Consider the following 20396-nt stretch of genomic DNA (forward strand, 5'->3'; position numbering starts at 1 on the left):
AACCTTACACAATGATCATAACAGCTTGTGCCTCAGCTAAGAAAGTTATGTATATTTGCATATATTTTCTTGTTTTTTTGGTAAAATATTCATTGGAAAAGAGTGGAAATCAGGTCAGTCAGTCAGCAAATTTATCAAACATCTAGAGCCTGCATTTGGCTTTTGGTTATCTTTAAAAACAACCCAAGACAGGTCTTCTGGAGCTGAATCAGTCAGTCACTCTGCAAGTCTGACCTTCTACAACACAACCTCATTAATTACTGGTACAACACTGGCTTCAGAATCAAGGTGGGGCACCTTCATAAATGAGGCTAAGAAACCCTGCGGGGAGGGAGGGGGAAGGTGTTCCAAGAGCGTCAGAGGTCCCAGGAGTTCCGACCTGAAACAGCAAAGGCAGAGAGTTACATTATCACGCTGCCCCAAGACTCGCGGTGACTTGGTACGAAGTGATTCCACCACTAAAGCTGCTCACGCAGCCCACCTCTCCGCCCGGGTAGCCCAAGGCGCACTGAACACAAGTCCCGGATGTGCCCAGAGGGTGGCGTTGCTAATCCAGCCTTCGCCCACCGCAGGCCGCCGCCTCCCGGCCGCCGCGGGACCCCTGCTTAATCTCCAGCAGGCCCGCGGGGGCGACACGCCCGATAGGGGGCGCCGCGGGCCCAGGCTCCGCGGCTCCCTCCGCCCACCCGGAGGCGGCTGCGGCGAGGCGAGCCCCGCGCGAGTGCACTGCGAGGCGGGCCGCAGGGAGGGAGGCGCGAAGAGGGCTCGAGGGTGGCAGCGGGAGGGATCCGCCGCCCCAGCCTACCCGTACCCGGTGGGGTGCATGGGGCGCTTGGAACCCTTGGAGCTGGAAACGCGCGCGGGCCCCTTGCCCTGCTTTCTGCTGCCTTGAGACGCTGTTGTCGGGACACCCCCAGACCCTGAGCTGCCGGGAGGATGACCATGGCTGGGGGCCGGAGAGGACTGGTGGCCCCGCAGAACACGTTTCTCGAGAATATTGTCCGGCGGTCCAATGGTAAGAGGTGCAATCGGGTTTCCGTTACCCAGGCTTTTCATCCGTGCCTTTAGTGCAGGCGTCTCCCGCGCCAGCAGATGCACCAGAACCCGGAGCTCTGCGGGGAGCCGCGGCGCGGGCGCCCGGGCTGCCTCCCGGGCTGCCTCCCGGAGGCTGGGAAAGGTGGGCAGGGCGGGGCGGGGTCTGATGGGCCCCGTCCTAAGAGGAGAGGTCTCCTGGGGACACCTTGTGGGCCTCTCTCCCTCCTTCTCGGTCTCCTCTCCAGAGAGTGTGACAGCGGATGAGCAAAGTACTGGGAAAGTGATGCGAAGCTGGACGCCGCGCGTTCCCCATCCGCACAGTCCACCCCTCCGCGAAGGCTTTCGGGGCGCTCGCGCTGCCGCCGCCTGCGGCGTTGCCTCCCCGCGGGGAGCCGGCTGTGGGGACCGGCAGCTCCGGCCGCCTGCAGCCGGAAAGTCCGAGGTGTAGGGACGCGCGCACTGAGGGGCGTGCTGCAGGCTGCCCGATCCCACCTCTGCACCCTTCGAGGTTAAGGCAAGGCCACGAGGAGCAGAATGTCCTGGACTCAGGTGGAAAGTGGAGGGTACAGGTGCAGATTTGGCTGAGCGATCGCAAGTACGAATTTGTCATAGTTCCTCTCTTCCAAACACAACTGTGTTTTATGCCCATAAATCTTGCTCACCTATAAATTCCCAAACTCACCAAGCCTGTAAATCTCCCATAACTCAATAAGGCAGCGCTCCCCTCCCCTCTCTTTCCCGTGGCATTAAGATGGGCAGTAGCACGGAGGGTGGGGGTGGGGCGAGAGTCCCAGGAGCAGGGCTGGAACCGGAGGCGTTCAGGTGCCTTCAGGACTCGCGGCGGAGCACCCTGGTCAAACGCTCGCGGAGCGGACCGGAGCCCGGCGGTGGGAAGGCGCAGTGCACACCGTTCGTCAGCAAACGACTAACACGGAAGGCGGCCGCCCTAGAGGAGCAGACTCCCTGGACCCCTCTCTTTCCCGAGACAGATGACGTGCCTTAGGAGGACGCGAAGCGCTAACTCAGGAAATGGGTTTTAAACATGTGTCAATGTCGGGTTTCCCAGACGCAGGGAGTGAGGGGAAGGGCAAGAGCGACTTATGCTACTTTAATTAAAAAGTGATTTAAGTTGATCTGGTAGTAAAGAACTTCACTAGGATAGCAAATTATCATGTATTAAATACTTCTTAGATAGGATCGTTTATCATGTGCCTCTTACGAATAAGACTACTGAAGAGTTTCTGGTCAGTCACCTTTCCTTTCAAGGTCTATTTCACTCAAACTAACTAAGGTGGTTTTTAGAGCAAGGTCATAGCCACTACCTGAGGATGCAAGGGGATGATAATTACTACATGAACAGCCACAAGGAACTCTCCTGCCATAAAAAAGCCGGAGGTGTTCATAGATTTTTAAATAAAATCACTATTTAAGAGTTAATGTGCTGTGATTGCTATTGTTATTGGCCTTTTAGGGGGTATGGAGGCAGATTTGGAGATATCTCTGCCAGTGACATTAACTTTCTCATAAATTGTCAGTGACGATTTCATTTTCTGGTGAGGGGGCAGAGTCCTTTCAGTGAAAGTGGAAACCCTGTATCTGATGTATACTATATTATGCTTTTGAATGAAGGCATCAGTGAGAGAATCTTACATGTAATAGTCACAGTCTTCCTTGGGGTTGGTAGGAGGAACTTAAGAATCCTAGAGCTAATACTACAATAAAATAAAAATTTAAAAAAATCCCCAAAGCTGATACCATAATTAAATTCTGGAGCTTAGGAGGCAGAATACCGTTTAGTTTAGTTGATCTTAGAGCCACTTCTCTGTAAGCATACGAAGAACGCCAACAGAATCACTAGCTGAGAATATTTTTAGTGCTGGCACTTTAATTTCAGCACCACTTCGGCAGCTTAACTTCTTTTACCCAACCAACCAAACAGCATCAACAACAAAAACAAAACATGTTGGGAGAAGTAGATAAACTTTTAAAGTATATTTATTATTTCAGATAATAAATCTGAAGTTATTTATTTTAGTTTTAAGTTATCTATTTCATGATATTTCTCGAAAACAAATAGAAAAAGTGTGGACTCTTGGATATATCAAAATATCTACATGCATTGTATTATTTTACTGTGATGGAAAAAGTCTATTTAAGAATATTGATTGTCTCCTAAAATCCACCAGCTTTTTTTTTTTTCTTGGACATTACAGTATTTTAAATAGCATTTTATCTTTAAATAGCACTACATTTTGATCACTTTATTAGGTATTTTCTCCCAGTGGTTTTATGCAGTATTTTTGTTTTTCTTTTAAAGATCAGAAAACTGAGTCCTAAGTGTATTAAATGACATTCAAGTGGCAGGCATACAGTGCCTGAGGCCGCTGTTCGTCAGAGGACAGCGTTCATCTTTCTTGTAGCATCATTGTCTCCCAGACATTATGACTTAGCCTGTGGAACTGTTTTCATCATTCTTTAAAAAAAACAAAAACTATTCTCATTATATGCTAATGGATGAGAGAACTGACTTTGTTTTGGGGCATTTGAATACCTGGCGTCTGGAATATTTAGACCGTAGGACAAGACAGACCTTAGATCTAGTCTGTCCCTGTTCCCCATCATTGTATAGACGAAAACATTGAAGCATTGCTTTTCCTCAAATATAAGGGCAGAACTGATGAGGCCGTAAGCCTCTTGACCCCAGTGCCATGCCCCTCGCAGCACACCATGAAGTGACCTTCCTTGGATTACTATGATTTTCCCTAGAGCAGCATAATTTCCCAGTGGAGATTAAATAAAATGTTATTATAACAACATCCATTCTGGCTAACAGCCATGCTACCACGTCCCAACAGAATATGAGGGCAAAGGAGAAGCTAAGTCTGTTTCAAGGGAGGGCAGTAGTTTTTACCTTTGTCGATGGTTTGGTTGACGGCACTGGCAGGATAACATTCATGTGCCTGTTATAAAATATTAAGTTACCTTTTCATAAAATATCCCCTTTGATCCTCATTAGCCAGCAAAGGAGGTGCAGTTTTTCCAATTCAGAGTTTCAAGAATTAAGAATCAATCCTCCAGTTAAATAATTTACCTATTGTTAGTAAGAAGAAGGAGAGTTAGAAAGAGCAGGTAAAGACAGCTCAGGGACTAGTCAGCAGTTGCGGCTGGTTCATTCATTTCACAAAGATTTATTGAGCGTACTTATTGAACACTGGGGATATAGCGAGAGAAAAGAAACCCCCTTACCCCGAGTAAGTTACAGTCTAGTGAATCTTGCTCCCTTCCTGCAACATTCTCTGGCTGCAATTCTTACTCAGGCCTGATGCTGGATTTGAAAACAAACACTTTTAAGGTGTTTACTGCTTGATGGGACTAAAATCTAGTCTACCTTTCTTCGATACATTCTCAATACTATTTGAAGGAGATATTTGGTAATTGTCTCTTATTTGCATAGGTCTAAGTAGTCAGCAGGGATAATTAATAGGCCAGATTTTATTTGATTTTGCTTATGGTCATCGTATTGGCCATGGTTTCAAATCCTTCTGTTGACTTCATTGCCACATAGGCAAAGCCAGCTTGCTTCCCTTCATATTCATGGTTGGAAAGTGTTGCTCCAGAATATTTTCTCATGGTTGCTTAAATCTGCAGGCCCTTCCAGAATGCTCCCTGAAGCAAATAGGAAGGCTGGCAGACCTTAGTGCCAGGAAACTACAAAAATATTACCCTAGATGGTCCCGTTCAAACAGAACATATGTTTTAGTGTTCAGAAATCTATATCAAACAATTGTAGGTGCCAGTAAGAATCCATGCACAGTAGTAGGAGTGAAACGCGGCACATTTGGGTCCAGATTTATGTACATGTATAATTTACAGATTGCTAAATCAGCTGTGTTTTGCATCGTGTTAAGTTGGTTCAGGTTGTTGATATAATTAGTTAGCAAACAGGATGGGAGCCCCCGGTAATATGGTGTCGCCTCACAGATGTGTCGAGCCACACAGGAATGTTTATAAAACAGAAAAGTGGTTAAATCCATTCTTGCTCTGAAAGAGGAATAGATGATAATGTGGATTATGACCCGGTTGACGGAGCTTGTTTTTTCTTGTAGTATATTCTCAGGTAACTTTTAGTTCAGGCTAAGCTGTCCCCTCCAAAAGTGTCAAAATGTTTAATCTGTTGGCTAATATTAGCTGGGGAATTGAGAGGATGAAGACTTATGATTTAGCATAAGGCAATAAACTCCATGATTTTTATGAAATCCATCTATTTTATTAATATATCATTAAAAATAGATGCCTTTGAGGAAAGTGTGGGTAAATTGGATTTCTGGCTTCATTTTTTTTTCAACGCCAGCTTGTCCTTTATGCTGGGGCTTCTTTTAGCATTACCTTGAAGTCCTTCATTTTTCCCTCCCCTTTTTTTTGGTTAGATAGTTAAAGTCTCGGAAAGAAAGATTTACAATATCCTTTAGTTCTTTATTGAGATGAACCCTTTTCGAAAAGTGAATGTCTGCTTTATACATTTAGGATATTTGGATCGTGGTTTCCTTTTGGGTTTTTTTTCTCTCTTAAAGTAGCCACACCTGTAACTGGCAGGAAAGGGAGTCACCGAACTTTGGTCTGAAGGGACATTCTTTACAATTCCTTTTCCAGTGTTTGAATCTTCTCCAGAACAGTCCTCCTGGTGGTTACGCTTGAATAGCTTCCATGATGGGTCACTTACTCCCTTACAAGGAACGTTCTGTTTTCAAGAAATCATAGTTGTGAAATAGTTTTTCTTTTCTTCTTTTTTCCTTTTCTGCTTTTCTCTTCTCTTTCCTCCTCCCCATCTTTTTCGTACTGTTGTTATTATTGTTTGGTCTTACCAAAATCTGCCCTCTTACAGATTTTGAGCCCTGCCCTTTGGAATGAAACTGACCTAGCCTACTCCCTTTTCCACCTGGAAATCTTTTTTGTGTGTGATTAACATTTAAAAAATTGTTTAATACCACAATAGAAAAGTGCGTAATAATTTAGTAAAACTTACACTCTGTATAAAGTAAATACTGTGCTGTTCCCACCTACGTCAAGAGAACGAACCTTGCCAGCTCCCCAGAAACTCCCTGGGGCTCTTCCTGATCCCAAGTCCCTTGCTCTCCAAAGGGAACCATCTCCTGATTTCATGGTGATCGCATCTTACATTTCTTCACACTGTTACCACCTTGCTTTGCGTTCCTGAACACTGTGTGTAGTTTATTTTTGTCTGTTTTTGAGCATTATATACATGGGACCCTGCAGCATGTATTCTTTTGTCAGTTGGAGATTCATCCATGTTGTTGCGTATGCTGTCATTTCATTGCCACTGCTGTGTAGGACTTTATGGTATGACCATAATACAGATTCCGTTTATCCGTTCTGAATGCTGTTGATGGACACGTGTTTGTGTGCAAACTGGCCCTCTACACAGAGTGCAAGGAGAGACCAAAGAAAGAGGCAGACCACTCCAGAATGACAGGTGGCAGGTTTAATAAACAAGGGGGCTTACATACGAGGCTTGTCTTGGGTGGCTGCAAAACGGGTAGATCCTGGCACTGCTGGCCAGAAATTTAAAAGTTTATATAAAGGCCTTAACTTGGTTCACTCATGTTATCAGCCCAGATGGCTTCAACACCACTTTGCTTTCTCAAGGCTGTGTCCTTGAAATAGGTCTCACTGTGGGAACCATGAGCAGAACGTGCATTCCAAGGACAGGGCAGGGGCTGAGGAGCCTCTCATTACCTGGGTCCAGCTCGAGGGTCAACCCACAGATTACATCTTCTCAATGACCTCCTCCAACAACATGCGAGTTGCTACAGGGTTCCCTTCCTCCCTCCCTTCCTTCCTCTCTCCCTCCCTCCCTTCCTTCCTTCCTTCCTTCCTTCCTTCCTTCCTTCCTTCCTTCCTTCCTTCCTTCCTTCCTTCCTCCCTCCCTCCCTCCCTCCCTCCCTCCTTTCCTTCCTTCCTCCCTCCCTCTCTGCCTCCCTCTCTCCCTCCCTTACTTCCTTCCTTTCTGCTAATGATGCTGCTAAAAATGCTCTTGTACTTGTCTTTTGGGACGTGGGCATATATTGCGTATATGCCTAAATGCATATGTTGAATTGTAGTAGAGTCTGCCAAACAATTTTCCAAAGGGTTTGTATCAATTTATACTCCCACCAGCAGTGTATGAGAGTTCTCATCACTCCACATTCTTGCCAACACTTGGTATTCTCTCTCTCTCTCTCTCTTTTGGTGAATAATGACACTGCCCTAACAATCTAGTAATAAAACAGGGTCATTTAGGATTATGTTAGTAGTGAGCACATGATCAAAATTAAATGAAAATGAAACTTGCTCTTGTCCTTTGGGAGGCATTCGTATCTACTGTGTGTCAGAATGTTCTCACAGTGTGAACTCAGTCACACATGATGGTAAAGACTTGCACAGTTAGAATCATGTACAAAGGGCATATGCGAAGGGGAGGGTGTGTGTGTGTGTGTGTGTGTGTGTGTGTGTGTGTGTGTGTGTAAGAGATTCATTTTCTTAAATTGAGAAGCAGTAAACCCTGGGGACAGAGATTATGTAAGATTTAGAGCTGGAAGTGGGAAGGAACTAGGAAGTGAATGATTTATGTTTATTTTAGTGAAAGGAATAAAACAAAATGACTGAAGTAAAGGCACAGATTTCATGGAGGAATAAGAAAATTAAGGACAAATTAAAATACCAAGCAAAGGCTCGCTGAGGGTTCGGTTTCATAAGCATGGCGGACCTTTTCTGTGCCCGACACTGTGCTAGGGACAGGGAACACCAAAGTGTGTGAGACATTTGTGACTCCTCATGGGGTAATCCATGCTGAAGGTGAACATGCTTTGTAAACCTCCACAAAGATTTAAGAGTTGTTATTGCGACTTAACACGTGTTATGCATTTTCCCCTTATAAAGTCCTTACTCAAAATTATCCTTAGATTTTATAGCTATTTGCTATTTTGTGAGGTTGGATATGGGATGACCAGATCCCTTAAGTCAGTTTAAGGAAGATAGTTACAGAATGTGTGAAGTTTTGTTCTGAGATTTTAAACGAGTCTCATTCCTCTGAGATACCTCATCACTCTGTCTTCTTCGGCACGCTGCTTTGGTCGCTCACCTGTTGTGAGTGTTCAGCATATACTAGATGCTAGAATTCGTCCGATGCTCTGGTTCTCTGTGCAAGTGTCGTCTTGCTGAACGAACAGTGTGCAGTCTGGCCAACTTTGGCATCTTCTTCAGTTTCACGGTCTCTGCCCTAACAGCCAGGCACTCCTGGTAGTGACTAAACTACTTAAAATTCTTTTGATTGGGTATTATTGAGATAGGCCAATAATCAGAATCAATTTGCTTACTCATGCTGAGATTGTTCATTGGGTAAATTAGAATGACAACTTTTCGATTAGTCTTACATTGCATAAAACGGATGTTTTGAAATTAACTGAGTCAATCCTATTATTATTAATGTAATTATTAACTGAGAGTGCCTCAAAGCTTTTGAAAGGTTCTACAGTGACATAAATGCTTCTGTAAAGAGGAGGAATGACCTCTCATTATCCCCTTTTTCTCTTAAGGCAACAGCGTAGGCATCCTCCGCTGGCATTCTCACTGTGCTGGAGTCAGCATTTGCAAGATGACACTGTGTTGGTTAGTTTTACCGATACATATTTCCTGCTTAACTTTCATTTCTATGAAAAGTGAATTTGGAAAGCATATTTAGACTAGAACTTCACAACCATGGAAGGAAATGGAATTAATTTGAATGATAAGACTATATTTATTTCATCTAAATGGATTTTTAAAATTTTTCTTTATTTTTGTTTTCTCTCAGCATTATAGGGATTGAATGGATTAGAGTTCAATGCTGCCCCTATTAATGTGTGTCTTGAGCTTTTATGTGGCCTGATGTATTATACATATCATTTGTTTGCCTCCTCAGAGCCTTTCTGCTTTTTAAAAATTATTAGGTTTATTGGGGTAACATTAGTTAACAACATTATAATACATCGTTTGTACATTCAGTTGTGTGCTCACCACCCAAAGTCTAGTCACCATATATTTGACCCCCTTTATTCTCTTACTCTTTCCCACTCCCATTCTCCTCTGGTAACCACCATACTGTTATCTGTGTCTATGAGTTTGTTTTAATTGTTCGTTGGTTGTTTTTTGTTTACTATTCCACATATTAATAAAATCATATGGTTCTTATCCTTTTCCATCTGACTGATTTCACTCAGCATGATATTCTCAAGATTCATCTTTTTCATGGCTGAGTAGTAATCCATTGTATGTAGGTACTACATCTTCTTTAACCAATCATCCGTCCAAGCCAAGGGCACTTAGGTTATTTCCATGTCTTGGCTATTGTGAACAGCGCTGCAATGAACATGGGGGTCTATATATCTTTATGAATAAGTGTTTTCAAAATTTTCAGGTACATACCCAGAAGAAGGATTGGTAGGTTATATGGTAGCTCTACTCTTTTTAAAAAAGTCTTCACATGAGGATATATCTATCGATTTTAGTTAGAGAAGAAGGGGAAGAGGCGGGCTGGGGGAGAGAGAGAGTGAGAGAGAAATCAACTCGTTGCTCACAGGGGCTTGAACCTGCAGCCTAGGTATGTGCCCTGACGATGATCAAACTTGCAACATTTTGCTGTATGGGATGATACTCTAACTAACTGAGCCACCTGGCCAGGGTGGAAGCTCTATTCTTAATTCTTTGAGGAACCTCCATACTGTTTTCCACAGGGACCGCACCAATTTGTATTCCCACTGCTCAAAAGAGAGCAGTGAACAAGGGTTGTCTTTTTTCCATATCTTCTCCAAAACTTGTCATTTTTGTCTTATTGATAACAGTCATTCAAAGAGGTGTAAGGTAGTATCTCACTGTGATTTTGATTTGCATTTCCATTATAGCTAGTGAAGTTGAGCATACCTTTTTTTTTTTTTCCCAACCTGCTCTGCATCCTGGGAGGCTGACCTATATATTAATAGATTATGTCAATAGGCTCCTATGATTTCTGGCTCCTGGCTGGCTTCGGCTTGTGGGGCATACTGCTGTGAGACAGGAGGGAGAGGGGGTGGTTTTGGTATTTATTCTCCTAGTTTCTTCCCTGCAATGTCATCGTAGCCTAGCTGCTTTCCCTTGAATACAGTTTGCATCTCCACTTGCACTCTTTGGGTTTGGGTAGGTTTAGGTGGCTTAAAGTTTCCAACTGTTACTAACCCTGGGTTACTGCACTGCCCCTGAGGGTTTCCTCAGCGCTGTGCTGGGGCCAGCGAGCTGGTGTACTACCTCTCAGTATCTGATCATGCACGTCTCTTCCATAATCCTGGTTTGGAGTCTTCACCTTGGTGACTTGAAATCTGTTGTGGCGGGAGTATTTACACCTCAGGAATTGGCCGATGCTGTAAGTTAGAGCTCCTATCACCCCAGGCAGTTTACCAGCACACCGCTGCCAATGTGCACCCATGCCTTTGTCAACAACACTGTTAATTATCCATCTGAGCATGCCCTTATCTTCTGACCAGGCCTCTGTGAACAGAACCAGTTACTTGTTCTCTAGCTGAAGTACTTTCTCAACCTTTTGTCCAGACCAGTTTCAATCATGAGGGTGAACTTGGTAAGGGGGTGTGCATTCAGGTGCTTCTTTCCACCTAGTAAAACACCTGTGTTCTGCCTGATGAAGGCGGTGTGTGCCTGCCCTTGCTTTCAGTTCAGCAAGGTGATCACCTTCAGGCTTGATGAGCCCCTGGCACAGTTTTTTTTAAAATTCTTTTTTCACTTTCATAACCTCAGAAATCAGGTAAGCCCATAAGTAAGTTGGGAGTTTATCAGGGACTTTAGACGCCAGCTAATACTAGTTCTAAGCATCAAGTATAGCTGTTGGTTTTATGACCTTGGACAAATTTAATGGGCTCCCTCACCTGCATGCCTCACAGCATGCCAAAGGTTTTCCATGCATCATCTGCTTTAATTTTCACTATGATTCTGTTCCGAGGGTATTTTTAGTACTCTCATTTTCAAATGTAGAAACTGAGGTTTAAAAAGATTAGGTGAATTAAATTGCTTTTGGTTAATGTCTAGTAATAAAATCTCTAGGAACTTGTTAGGAATGCACATTCTCAGGACCCTACCTCATACCCAATGAACCAGTATCCCTGGGGCTGAAGCCCAGTTATCTGTGCTTTGCTGGCCTTCCAAGCAATGATGATTGACATCGCCGTTTGGGAACGACTGTTTTCCGAGACAATCCCATGCATTTTTTTACTTGAGGGGTTAATGGCTGGCTGCCAGGGTGTGTGGATGGAGGAGGCTGTGTGTCAGAGAATGAGTGGACTTTTTTCTCTGTAGACTTTCAATTAGTTTCCCAGTTTTTGCTCACTTCTCATTCCTGCCTCAGGTAGTAGCTAGCATTTCAGTGTCTTAAGTCTCTCCAGAGACCGGCTGGCTTCATTACCACACCCCCCTCTGTTGCCCAGATCCCTCTGGAAGTTTTAAATCGTGGCTTCTTCAGCTGCACTTCTCTCCTATCTACTTTTCGCTTTCAGAAACAGAGCTCGTGCCTGCTGGCAACCCCCGTCTCTTTGTTGCTGTGAGTATATTCCACTTAATTTTTCAGCCACCGTTCAGGGACAGGAAATAACTGGGTGTGCTCTATCCACCTATTTGAAGTGACCACTGATACTTTTTAAAGGCACAGGAGGTTCTAAATTCTAGTCATTCTCCTTCAGTCGGATGAAATTCCACTGTATACTTTTCTCACCTACCTACAATGTCCAGGGATTGTGCTCTGGCCGACTTCATTGAGTGTGCCACGTTTCTCTGTTATTCCTGTCAAATGACAAAAGTGAAACAATATAGAGCAAGTTTGATGCCCTTTATTTAAGGGAAAACAATGCCTGCACTGGGTGAGCACACTGGAGCACTCCTCTTGAGGGATGTCGGGCAAGGGTGAGTTTTACAGAACATTAAAAGCGGCAACACAGCAATGGAGGTGCTTGGTTAGGAGGCTGGCTAGCAGGTCCTGTGCTCTTGGGTGAGGGAAGCTAGCTAACACCGGGTTGGAGCACTGTGCTTGGTGTTAGGTCTTCTTGACAAGGAAGCATTTCCTGTGAAGACTAACTTAGGTTTAAAGTTGTGATGTGGCCAGGCCATTTTGTGGGTCCCCATGTATGAATGAGCTCTATTATTCTCTCCCCCAACTTTCCAATGCCGACCTCTCATTTGTCTCTAGTGATGCCTTCTCTTTGAATTTTCCGGTTTTCTTCCTCTGCATCTCCCTCTGACTCTCGGTCTCAGTCTCTCTCCTTACTTTCTCCTTTATTTCCTTGGACCCTAACCCCCTAGATTTGGCTGTCAGTCTCTCTCTTGCTCTTGGGTGCCCGTTCTTCAGCTCTGGCTCACAGCCTTGCACCTGTACTCTCTACTGGCCTGTCCCCTCTCCCCATATTCCATGTCCCTCCGTTATCCACTTCTCTCCTTTCCCCATCTGTCTGTCTTCCCACCTACCTATTTCTGCTGATTCCTTCCTGCCATTTTTATTGTTTTAAAAATCTTTTAATGTGATGCTGAATCTTGAAGATTGAGGTCATGCTTTAGAAACCATGTACTTAGGAATAACTACCCAGTAAATGCAGTGTTTGAGTTTGCTTTGAAATTGAAATCTCTCTCCCCATTGTAATTTACTGACTTAATCAAAAATGTATTTTTGTAGGATATTAAAATCATAGACAAAGCAAATAACTGTTGAATCTCCAGAGAGCTCAGTTTGTATTGTGCAAAGATTTGGCCCTTGACAATTTAGAAGAGCGATTTTCATGGAATTTTACTGTTGGAAAACACAATAGAGCCACAAAGTGACTTGCTGATATTAAGAATTTAGATATTTTAGTTAAGTGTATGATATTAACTAAGCTTCTTATTTTTTATCCTATCCTCTTCTTTCTCCCCAATATTACCAAGTCTTGTTCTCTCCTTTTTGATTTAAAAAAATTACTTTTGGTATAGATTTTATTTAGGTTCAGGCAAATCAAACTATTGTTTTCTGGTCTTTTAAAAAACTATATTTTGTTGATGATTCTATTACAGTTGTCCTGATTTTGCCCCATCTCCCCCTCCACCCAGCACCCCCCACTCCCTCAGGCAACCCCTACACCATTGTTCAGTTGATGGGTCATGCATACAAGTTCTTTGGCTGCCCCATTCCCTGTGCTGTACTTTACTTCCCCACGGCTATTCTGTAACTACCTATTTGTACTTCTTAATCCCCTCACCTCTTCACCCGTCCCTCCACATCCCTTTCTCATCCCACAGCCATCGAATCACTCTCAGTATCCGTGATTCTGTTTTTGTTTTTTATGTTGGCTTAGTTTATTTTTTAGATTCAATTGTTGATAGATATGCATTATTGCCATTTTATGGTTCATTGTTTTAATCTCCTTTTTCTTAAATAAGTCCCTTTAACATTTCATATAATAATGGTTTGATAATGATGAACTCCTTTAGTTTTTCTTATCTGGGAAGTTCTTTATCTGCCCCTTGATTCTAAATGATAGCTTTGATGGGTAGAGCAATCTTGGCTGTATGTCCCTGCTTTTCATGACTCTGAATATTTCTTGCCAATCCCTTCTAGCCTGCAAAGTTTCTCTTATTTTTTAAATCATTTTTTGTTGTTATTCTATTACAGTTGTCCCGGTTTTCCCCCCTTTGCCCTCTTCTGCCCATCCCAGTCCCCACTCCGGAAAGTGACCAGAGAGGAGGAGGGAGGGAGACAACAGTGGAAAGAAGTGGGAGGGGCCAGACAAGAGCATGCATCAATGACCCACAGACATGGACAACAGGATGGGCATTTGGTATTTCTTGTCTTCTTGACAACAGCCCTTCTCATGGATGTGAGGTGGTGAGATATTGCTAATTCTAATGAGCAATATGTAATTATATATAATTTTTAATTTTAATTTTATTTTTTATTTTCTTATTGTTCAAGTACAGTTGTCTCTATTTTCCCGGCAACACGCCCCCCCCCCCCCCCCCCACGTCCCACCCTCAGTCCTTCCCCACTTTGGCTTTGTCCATGGGTCCTTTACACAAGTTCCTTGACCACCCTTCTGCCGCTTTCTGCGCTCATCTGCCTCCCTCCTCCCTGCTGGTCACTGTGAGATTGTTCTTTTTTTCAGTGTTTCTGGTAACCAGCAAAGTTTCTTTTGAGAAATCAGTTGATAGTCTTATGGGAACTCCCCTGTAGATAAATAACTGCTTTTCTCTTGCTGCTTTTAAGATTCTCTCTTTATCTTAACTTAACGGGATTTTAATTCAGATGTGTCTTGGGGTGGGCCTCTTTGCATCTATCTTGCTTGGGCCTCTGTGTGCTTTCTGGACTTGCATGTCTAGGAAACTTCGCTGAATTGGAGAAGTTTTCTTTCATTATTTTTGCAAATAGATTTCCAATGTTTTGCTCTCTCTTCTCTGTCTAGCACCCCTATGATGAGAACGTTGGACCTCTTGAAGTTGTCCCAGAGGCTGCTATACTTTCCTTGTTTTTTTAGATTCTTTTTTCTTCTTATTGTTCTGATTGGTTGTTTTTTATTCCCTATGTTCCAAATCATTGATTTGATTCTTGGCTTAATCCGCTCTGTTGTTGTTTCCCTGTATATTGTTCTTTATTTCAATTAGTGTATCCTTCATTTCTGACTGGATCTTTTTTATGCTGTTGAGGTCCTCACTAAGTTCCTTGAGCATCCTTATAACCAGTGTTTTGAACTCTGCATCTGATAGATTGCTTATCTCTATTTTATTTACCTCATTTTCTGGAGTTTTGGTCTGTTCTTTCATTTGGGCCATATATCTTTGTCTCCTTGTTTTGGCAACCTCCTTGAGTTTGTTTCTATGTATTAGGTAGAGCTGCTTTACTCTGTGGCTTGGTAGTGTGGCCTAATGTAGTAGATGTCCTGTAGGGTCCAGTAGCACAACCTCCCTATCCAGGTGCACCCTTTGTGTTGGCTGAGTACACCCTCCTCTTGTAGCTGAGCCTTGGTTGCTGGTGGCAGATCAATGGGAAGGATTTACCCAGGCCAGCCAGCTGCATGGATTGGCTATGACCGCTGACCACCCTCCTCTACCCTCCATGGAGGATCAGCTGTGCAGGGGCAGGGTGGTGGTGCTCTGATGTCTTCTGTACCTGTCCATTGGGTGCTCTGGCCCTGGGGTCTCCAAGGTGGCCTAGGGGCATGCCAACGGAGCTATAAAGCTATTTGAGATGCCTGCTACTTGTGCTGGGCTTGGAGATTCCTAGGCAAAGTCAAGCTGTGAATCTAGGCTGGGTGGTGCTAGTGCCAGGCCTGGGGTCCACTGAAGCCAGCTGTTGCTTGTTTGATAGGATTTAGGAAGTTGGGAAGCATGAGCCAAGACAAGCCATTCATATGGAGAAGCAGTTTGTGAGAGCCCATAAGAATGGGTTGGGTGAAGTCTCTGGGGACCATCAAGGCAGGTCAAAGGGTGTTAGCCAGATTGATGGAGTCTCAGATATGGCACCCTTTTGCCAGCTCTGTTGGGGGAGGGTTTAGATAAAGGACAGTGGATTCTGCTCACCTTGATGCCAGGCCCTTCAGTTTCACGCTCTATGCCACTGGTGCCTTTCGGGCTGCTAACCTTGTGCTGGAGGTCCATGCGATTAAGTCTGAGACGGTGAGTCCCACGTGGGTTCTTTCAGAGGAACTGCTTGGGGGCTCCAGAAGTTTCTTCCACTGACTCAATCCTTGCTGGTTTTTGCAGCCAGAAGTTGTGGGGATGTATCTTCCTGGCACTGGAACCCTGCGTTGTGGGACCTTGTGTGGCGCTGGGACTCTTTGCTCCTGAGATAGCCCTCCTGAATTTTTATCCACCACACATAAGAGAGAGACCAGCCTGTTCCGTGTTTGTGCCCCTCCTACCAGTCTGGATGAATGTGGTTTCTTTAATTCTGTAGTTGTCAGACTCCCATTCAACTTGATTTCTGATGTTTCTGAGTGATGGTTGTTCTATATTTTAGTTGTAATTTTGATGTGGTTGTGCGAAGAGGTGATCCATGTCTCCCACATTCTTCTGGTCTTTGTTTAGTGCTTAGAGAAACCTCTTATTCTCATCATTTATCTCAGTCATTATTTTTCTATTGTTTTAAAATAAAGGAAGATATATTTTTACTCCAACTTTTTTTTTTTGTAAAGCACTAATATCCTTAGTAATCTATAACTTTGTGAAGTGTCGTGAAGACATTTTATCTTGTAAGTAAAACATCTGAAGTCATTAGAAGCATATTGTGAAATTTTTACTGTAGCCCTCTAAATAACAAATGTTGGCAGGGAATAATAAATTTGTGTGAACTACTTGATGAAGGTACCTTTTATCTGTGTAATTGCCCAAACTGAGTCACCTTTCTAAGTCATCGCTTTAGTTCGTTTCTCCTTTGTTATTTGTGGTAATTATGATGAAAAGCGATTTTCTAATAATTTCTTTTTAGAATATTTCTGTGTTATGTTTTATGGGCAAATGATAGGTGTGGAATGATTTTGACACCCCTGACTTATACAGTGTAGTTTGGCGCCTGCCCCATCAGCTGAAGAAACTTTACATGGTGGGGAGGGCATTCATTCTAACTTTTAGAAAAATGTTTATTTTACAAGGAGGAAAACTGAGTGTGGGCTGAGGAAGGTTGAATTTAGGAAACCTTATGTTTAGCTGTGTGCTGTCTATCAGCTAAAGACCCTCAGAGGGTTAAAAAGGCACCAGAAGGAGGCAGAAGCTGGCTAATTTGCATTAGAGACCTGGAGACCTCTTAGATGAGAGCCAATGAATAAATCATGGCCAAGGGCAGCCAGGTTGAACCCGCACATCTTACTGAACAATGTGGGAGGGACGTGATCAGTTTAGAAAATATGAATTTGGTGGTAGGCTTACTGCTTCACGATAAGACACTGGAAGTTACACATTCAACCTGCGAAAGCCATGCATGTATTAAGAGACTATGTGTTTACCTGCCTGGGTTTTACTGGTTCCAAAGACACAGTTAGGTATTGCCCCTATATATAAACGGACACACCAATGTGTAATTTATTTCTACTGTAGAATCCCTTGGCATTACAGTACATTTTTATTTTATATTGCATATCACATCATGTCTGTAAACCCAAACTATTCTATTGAGCAATAACCCAATACAACATGGTTCACCGGAAATATGCCAATTCCCACTTCGTTAAGTTTAGAAGGTGGTTCTGTTTTTATTTATTAATTAATTTACTTAAGTTTTATCTTGAATTGGTTTCAGGTGCACAGTTTAGTGATTAGACAATCATATACTTTACCGAGTATTCCCCTCAATATTTCCAGTACCCCCCGGCACCATACCGAGTTATTGTAATATTGCTGACTACCTTTCCTATGTTTTATTTACTTCCCCGTGACTATTTTGTAACTACCAATTTGTGTTTCTTAGTTCTGCTATTTTTAAAGTGACCCAGGCTTTACAGAGTCCAGCATTAAAGAGGTGATATTTCAGAGTAATGATCAGTTGATTACGCCTCATGGGTGAGCTGGTTGCAGGTTGCAGAGATATATCTGGTTTGTTGTTAAGAATCTAGTTACTTAGCGAGTCCATGTTTATTGCAGCCAGAAGCATGGAGGTCTTCTAATGTGCCCCTAGTGAGGCCTGCAGAGCTGGAGGAACCCCAGCTCATTAGGGCCAACACTACCACTAGAACCTGACTTGGTGTTCCCATTGTTCTTTTAGTTGGCACTCTGGGAACTGCAGGGGTTTCTGGGGAAAGGGAAGAGGAAGGGTGAACTAACAGGGTGTCTTTTACTCCTCATTCTTCCATTGGTTTTCATTGCTGACGAGGTTCCTCAGAGCTGCTTCACATGATCTGGGGGCCTCTCTCTTACTGGGCGGCCTCTGCTTGCAGAGTGTCTGCCCAGCCTCCCCGGTGGTAGGGCCGGCCTTCCCACGTGGCAGCTCAGGCTCCTGGGGGCGCAGAAGCAGATGCTGCCAGACCTGAATGCCTAGGCTTGGGATTGACATGGCATCTATTCCACTGCCTTTTCAAATCTCAGACACTCCCAGATTCAAGGGGAGAGGACTCAAAAAGGGCATGAATGCAAGGAGGCACAGGTTTTTATGGAGGGGTTCCTAGTGTTTATGGACACTCAACTGTTTATCGTGATCTTTGACAATATCAGCTATCATAGAGCTGAGGGCCGAGCCATGCAAGGGGTTGGCCTCTTCTGATATATACATATGTAGCTCATATATATATAGTGTATGTTTTAAAAAGGGGAGAGAAAATGAAAAGGACTTACAAAGCCCCAGCGGTGTCCTGACAGGGATTGTCTTGACTCTTCCTCTGTGGGTTCTTGGGGAAGAGTCTCGCCAGTGTGACTCGGCAGTGCCAGAAGGGAGGCAGCTGGGTGGCATCCCAATACTCTCAAATCTTGGAGCTTTGATATTCGTTAATGTGTTGGAGCCTATTTTACTCCCATTCCTCTACGTTTTTACTCAACTGAAGACTGTCTGAAAGAGTCCAATGAGGATCTAACTACAGTATCAGCTTAATGCCTGTTAAAATGGGTTGGGAAATCATGGCAGTGCCACCTGTCTCCCTCCTTAAACCTACGCTTTGACTTTTGGATCATGAGCTTGATCCTACCCCTGGGCTTGGATCATGAGCTACTGACCTACCCCTGGGCTGGAGCTACCCCTGGTGAGCCTGTCTCAAGTGGGTTCCGAATATCCCAGGGAGGCAAGTAGCTCAAGCCCTCTCTTCCCTCACCTTGCTGGGGCACAGGCGTGTCTGAGAAGCCAAGGCATACGGAGTGGATTCCTCTTGCTCTTGTGATACCTGCTGATAGCCGATCAGTGCACATAGGGAGGAATTAGTGTGGGGGATGACGGAAGGGGTCAAAAGTATTCATTGCAGCACTTCTTTCTGGAAGTGGGTGGACCCTACTTCATCTAAGTGGAAGCTTCACAGGGAGGCACATGTTGACCTTGTAAAAATTCTTTATTGAAGTAGAGCTTTAAAGAGATAACTCTGTTCTGTCAAACCTAGAGTCCCGGAGTCCTATCAATGACTTTGAGAAAGTTGCAGAATTTGTGAGCTGTGGTTGTACTGATTCCGTTAAACATTATTGCAGAATGTTATATAGTTAGGAGTATCGGCTTTGGTGTTTGCGATGGTTAATTTTATGTGTCAACCTGACTGGATGTGGAATGCCCAGATATATGGTCAGACATTCTCTGGGTGTTTCTGTGAGCATGTTTTTGGATGAGATTAATATTTAAATTGGTAGGCTGAGTAAAGCAGATTGCCCTCCCTAGTGTGGATGGCCCTCTTCCAATCAGCTAGTTGAAGTCCTGAATAGAACAAATGGCTGCTTTTCCCTGAGTACGAGGGAATTTGGTCTGCCTGACTGCTTTAGAGCTGAGACATTGATTTTTTCTTGCCTTTGGGTTTGAACTGAAACAGTGGCTCTTCCTGGTCTCTTGAGCCTGCCCGCCTTTGGACAGGAGTTTGAATCATCAGCTCTCTTTGTTTTCAGGCTTCAAATTCGAGCTACAACTACGCCACTGGGTCTCCTGGGTCTCCAGATTGCTGACTGCAGGTTTTGGGACTTGCCAGCATTCATAATCACGTGAACCAATTCCTAACAATAAATCTTTTTAGGTATCTACCTCTTATTAGTTACGTTTCTCTGGAAAACCCTGACTAAATACAGCATTAGGCTGTCCCAGCTCTTTTAATTGCATGATCTAAGAAAATTTTCTTCGAATTGCTAAGCTTTCTTTCAATATCTATAAAAATGGGTTAGTACTAGTGCCTGTCTACCTCACGGGGTAATGACCCAGTGACTATTAATACAGTGCATGTTGTCTTGATGATGAGCATGATGCGACGAAGACAACACCCTCTTCCTCAGTGAACAATGGCAGGTACCCTAACAGTTCGCAGTTTAAACTCTCCAATACCTTGTTTCCAGATTAGGCCAATATCGATGCAGACTTGGGAGGCTATGTTTTTTGATGTTTTGTTCATGCAGTGGATTACTTTCCTAATTAAGGTTTGCTTGGCTTCAAAATAACATTTTCATTTACTGAGTTTGGAAACAATAAATAATCCCAGAGTTGTTTGGAAGTAGAAGCATGTTGCTCCATTTGGCCAGAAAGTCAGATTCACTTCACTAGAACCTTCTTGTTTGGCATCTGTAATCAGCAGGAATATAGCCAACCACCTGGAGGAATTCAGAAGCCTTGACTAAGCAAAGTTGCTCTCATGGAGACCTTGTGCCAGCATCTAGGCACTTTTTAATAG

At 43.7% G+C, this 20396-nt stretch overlaps 1 protein-coding gene across 2 annotated transcripts in view; it reads left to right on the plus strand.

The window, feature by feature from the left end:
* Positions 1-894: 894 nt before the first annotated feature.
* Positions 895-20396, plus strand: part of KCNH1 (potassium voltage-gated channel subfamily H member 1) — a 311369-nt gene continuing 291867 nt past the window's right edge. For both annotated transcript variants that reach the window (XM_054562992.1, XM_054562993.1), the window contains exon 1: positions 895-1015. In XM_054562992.1, the coding sequence (XP_054418967.1) occupies positions 937-1015 (79 nt within the window). In that variant the 5' untranslated portion in view covers positions 895-936. The remainder of the gene's footprint in view (positions 1016-20396) is intronic.

Source organism: Pteronotus mesoamericanus, unplaced genomic scaffold, assembly GCF_021234165.1.
Source record: "Pteronotus mesoamericanus isolate MK-2021 breed Mesoamerican mustached bat unplaced genomic scaffold, CSHL_Meso_final scaffold_705, whole genome shotgun sequence".
Classification (NCBI taxonomy): Eukaryota; Metazoa; Chordata; class Mammalia; order Chiroptera; family Mormoopidae; genus Pteronotus; species Pteronotus mesoamericanus.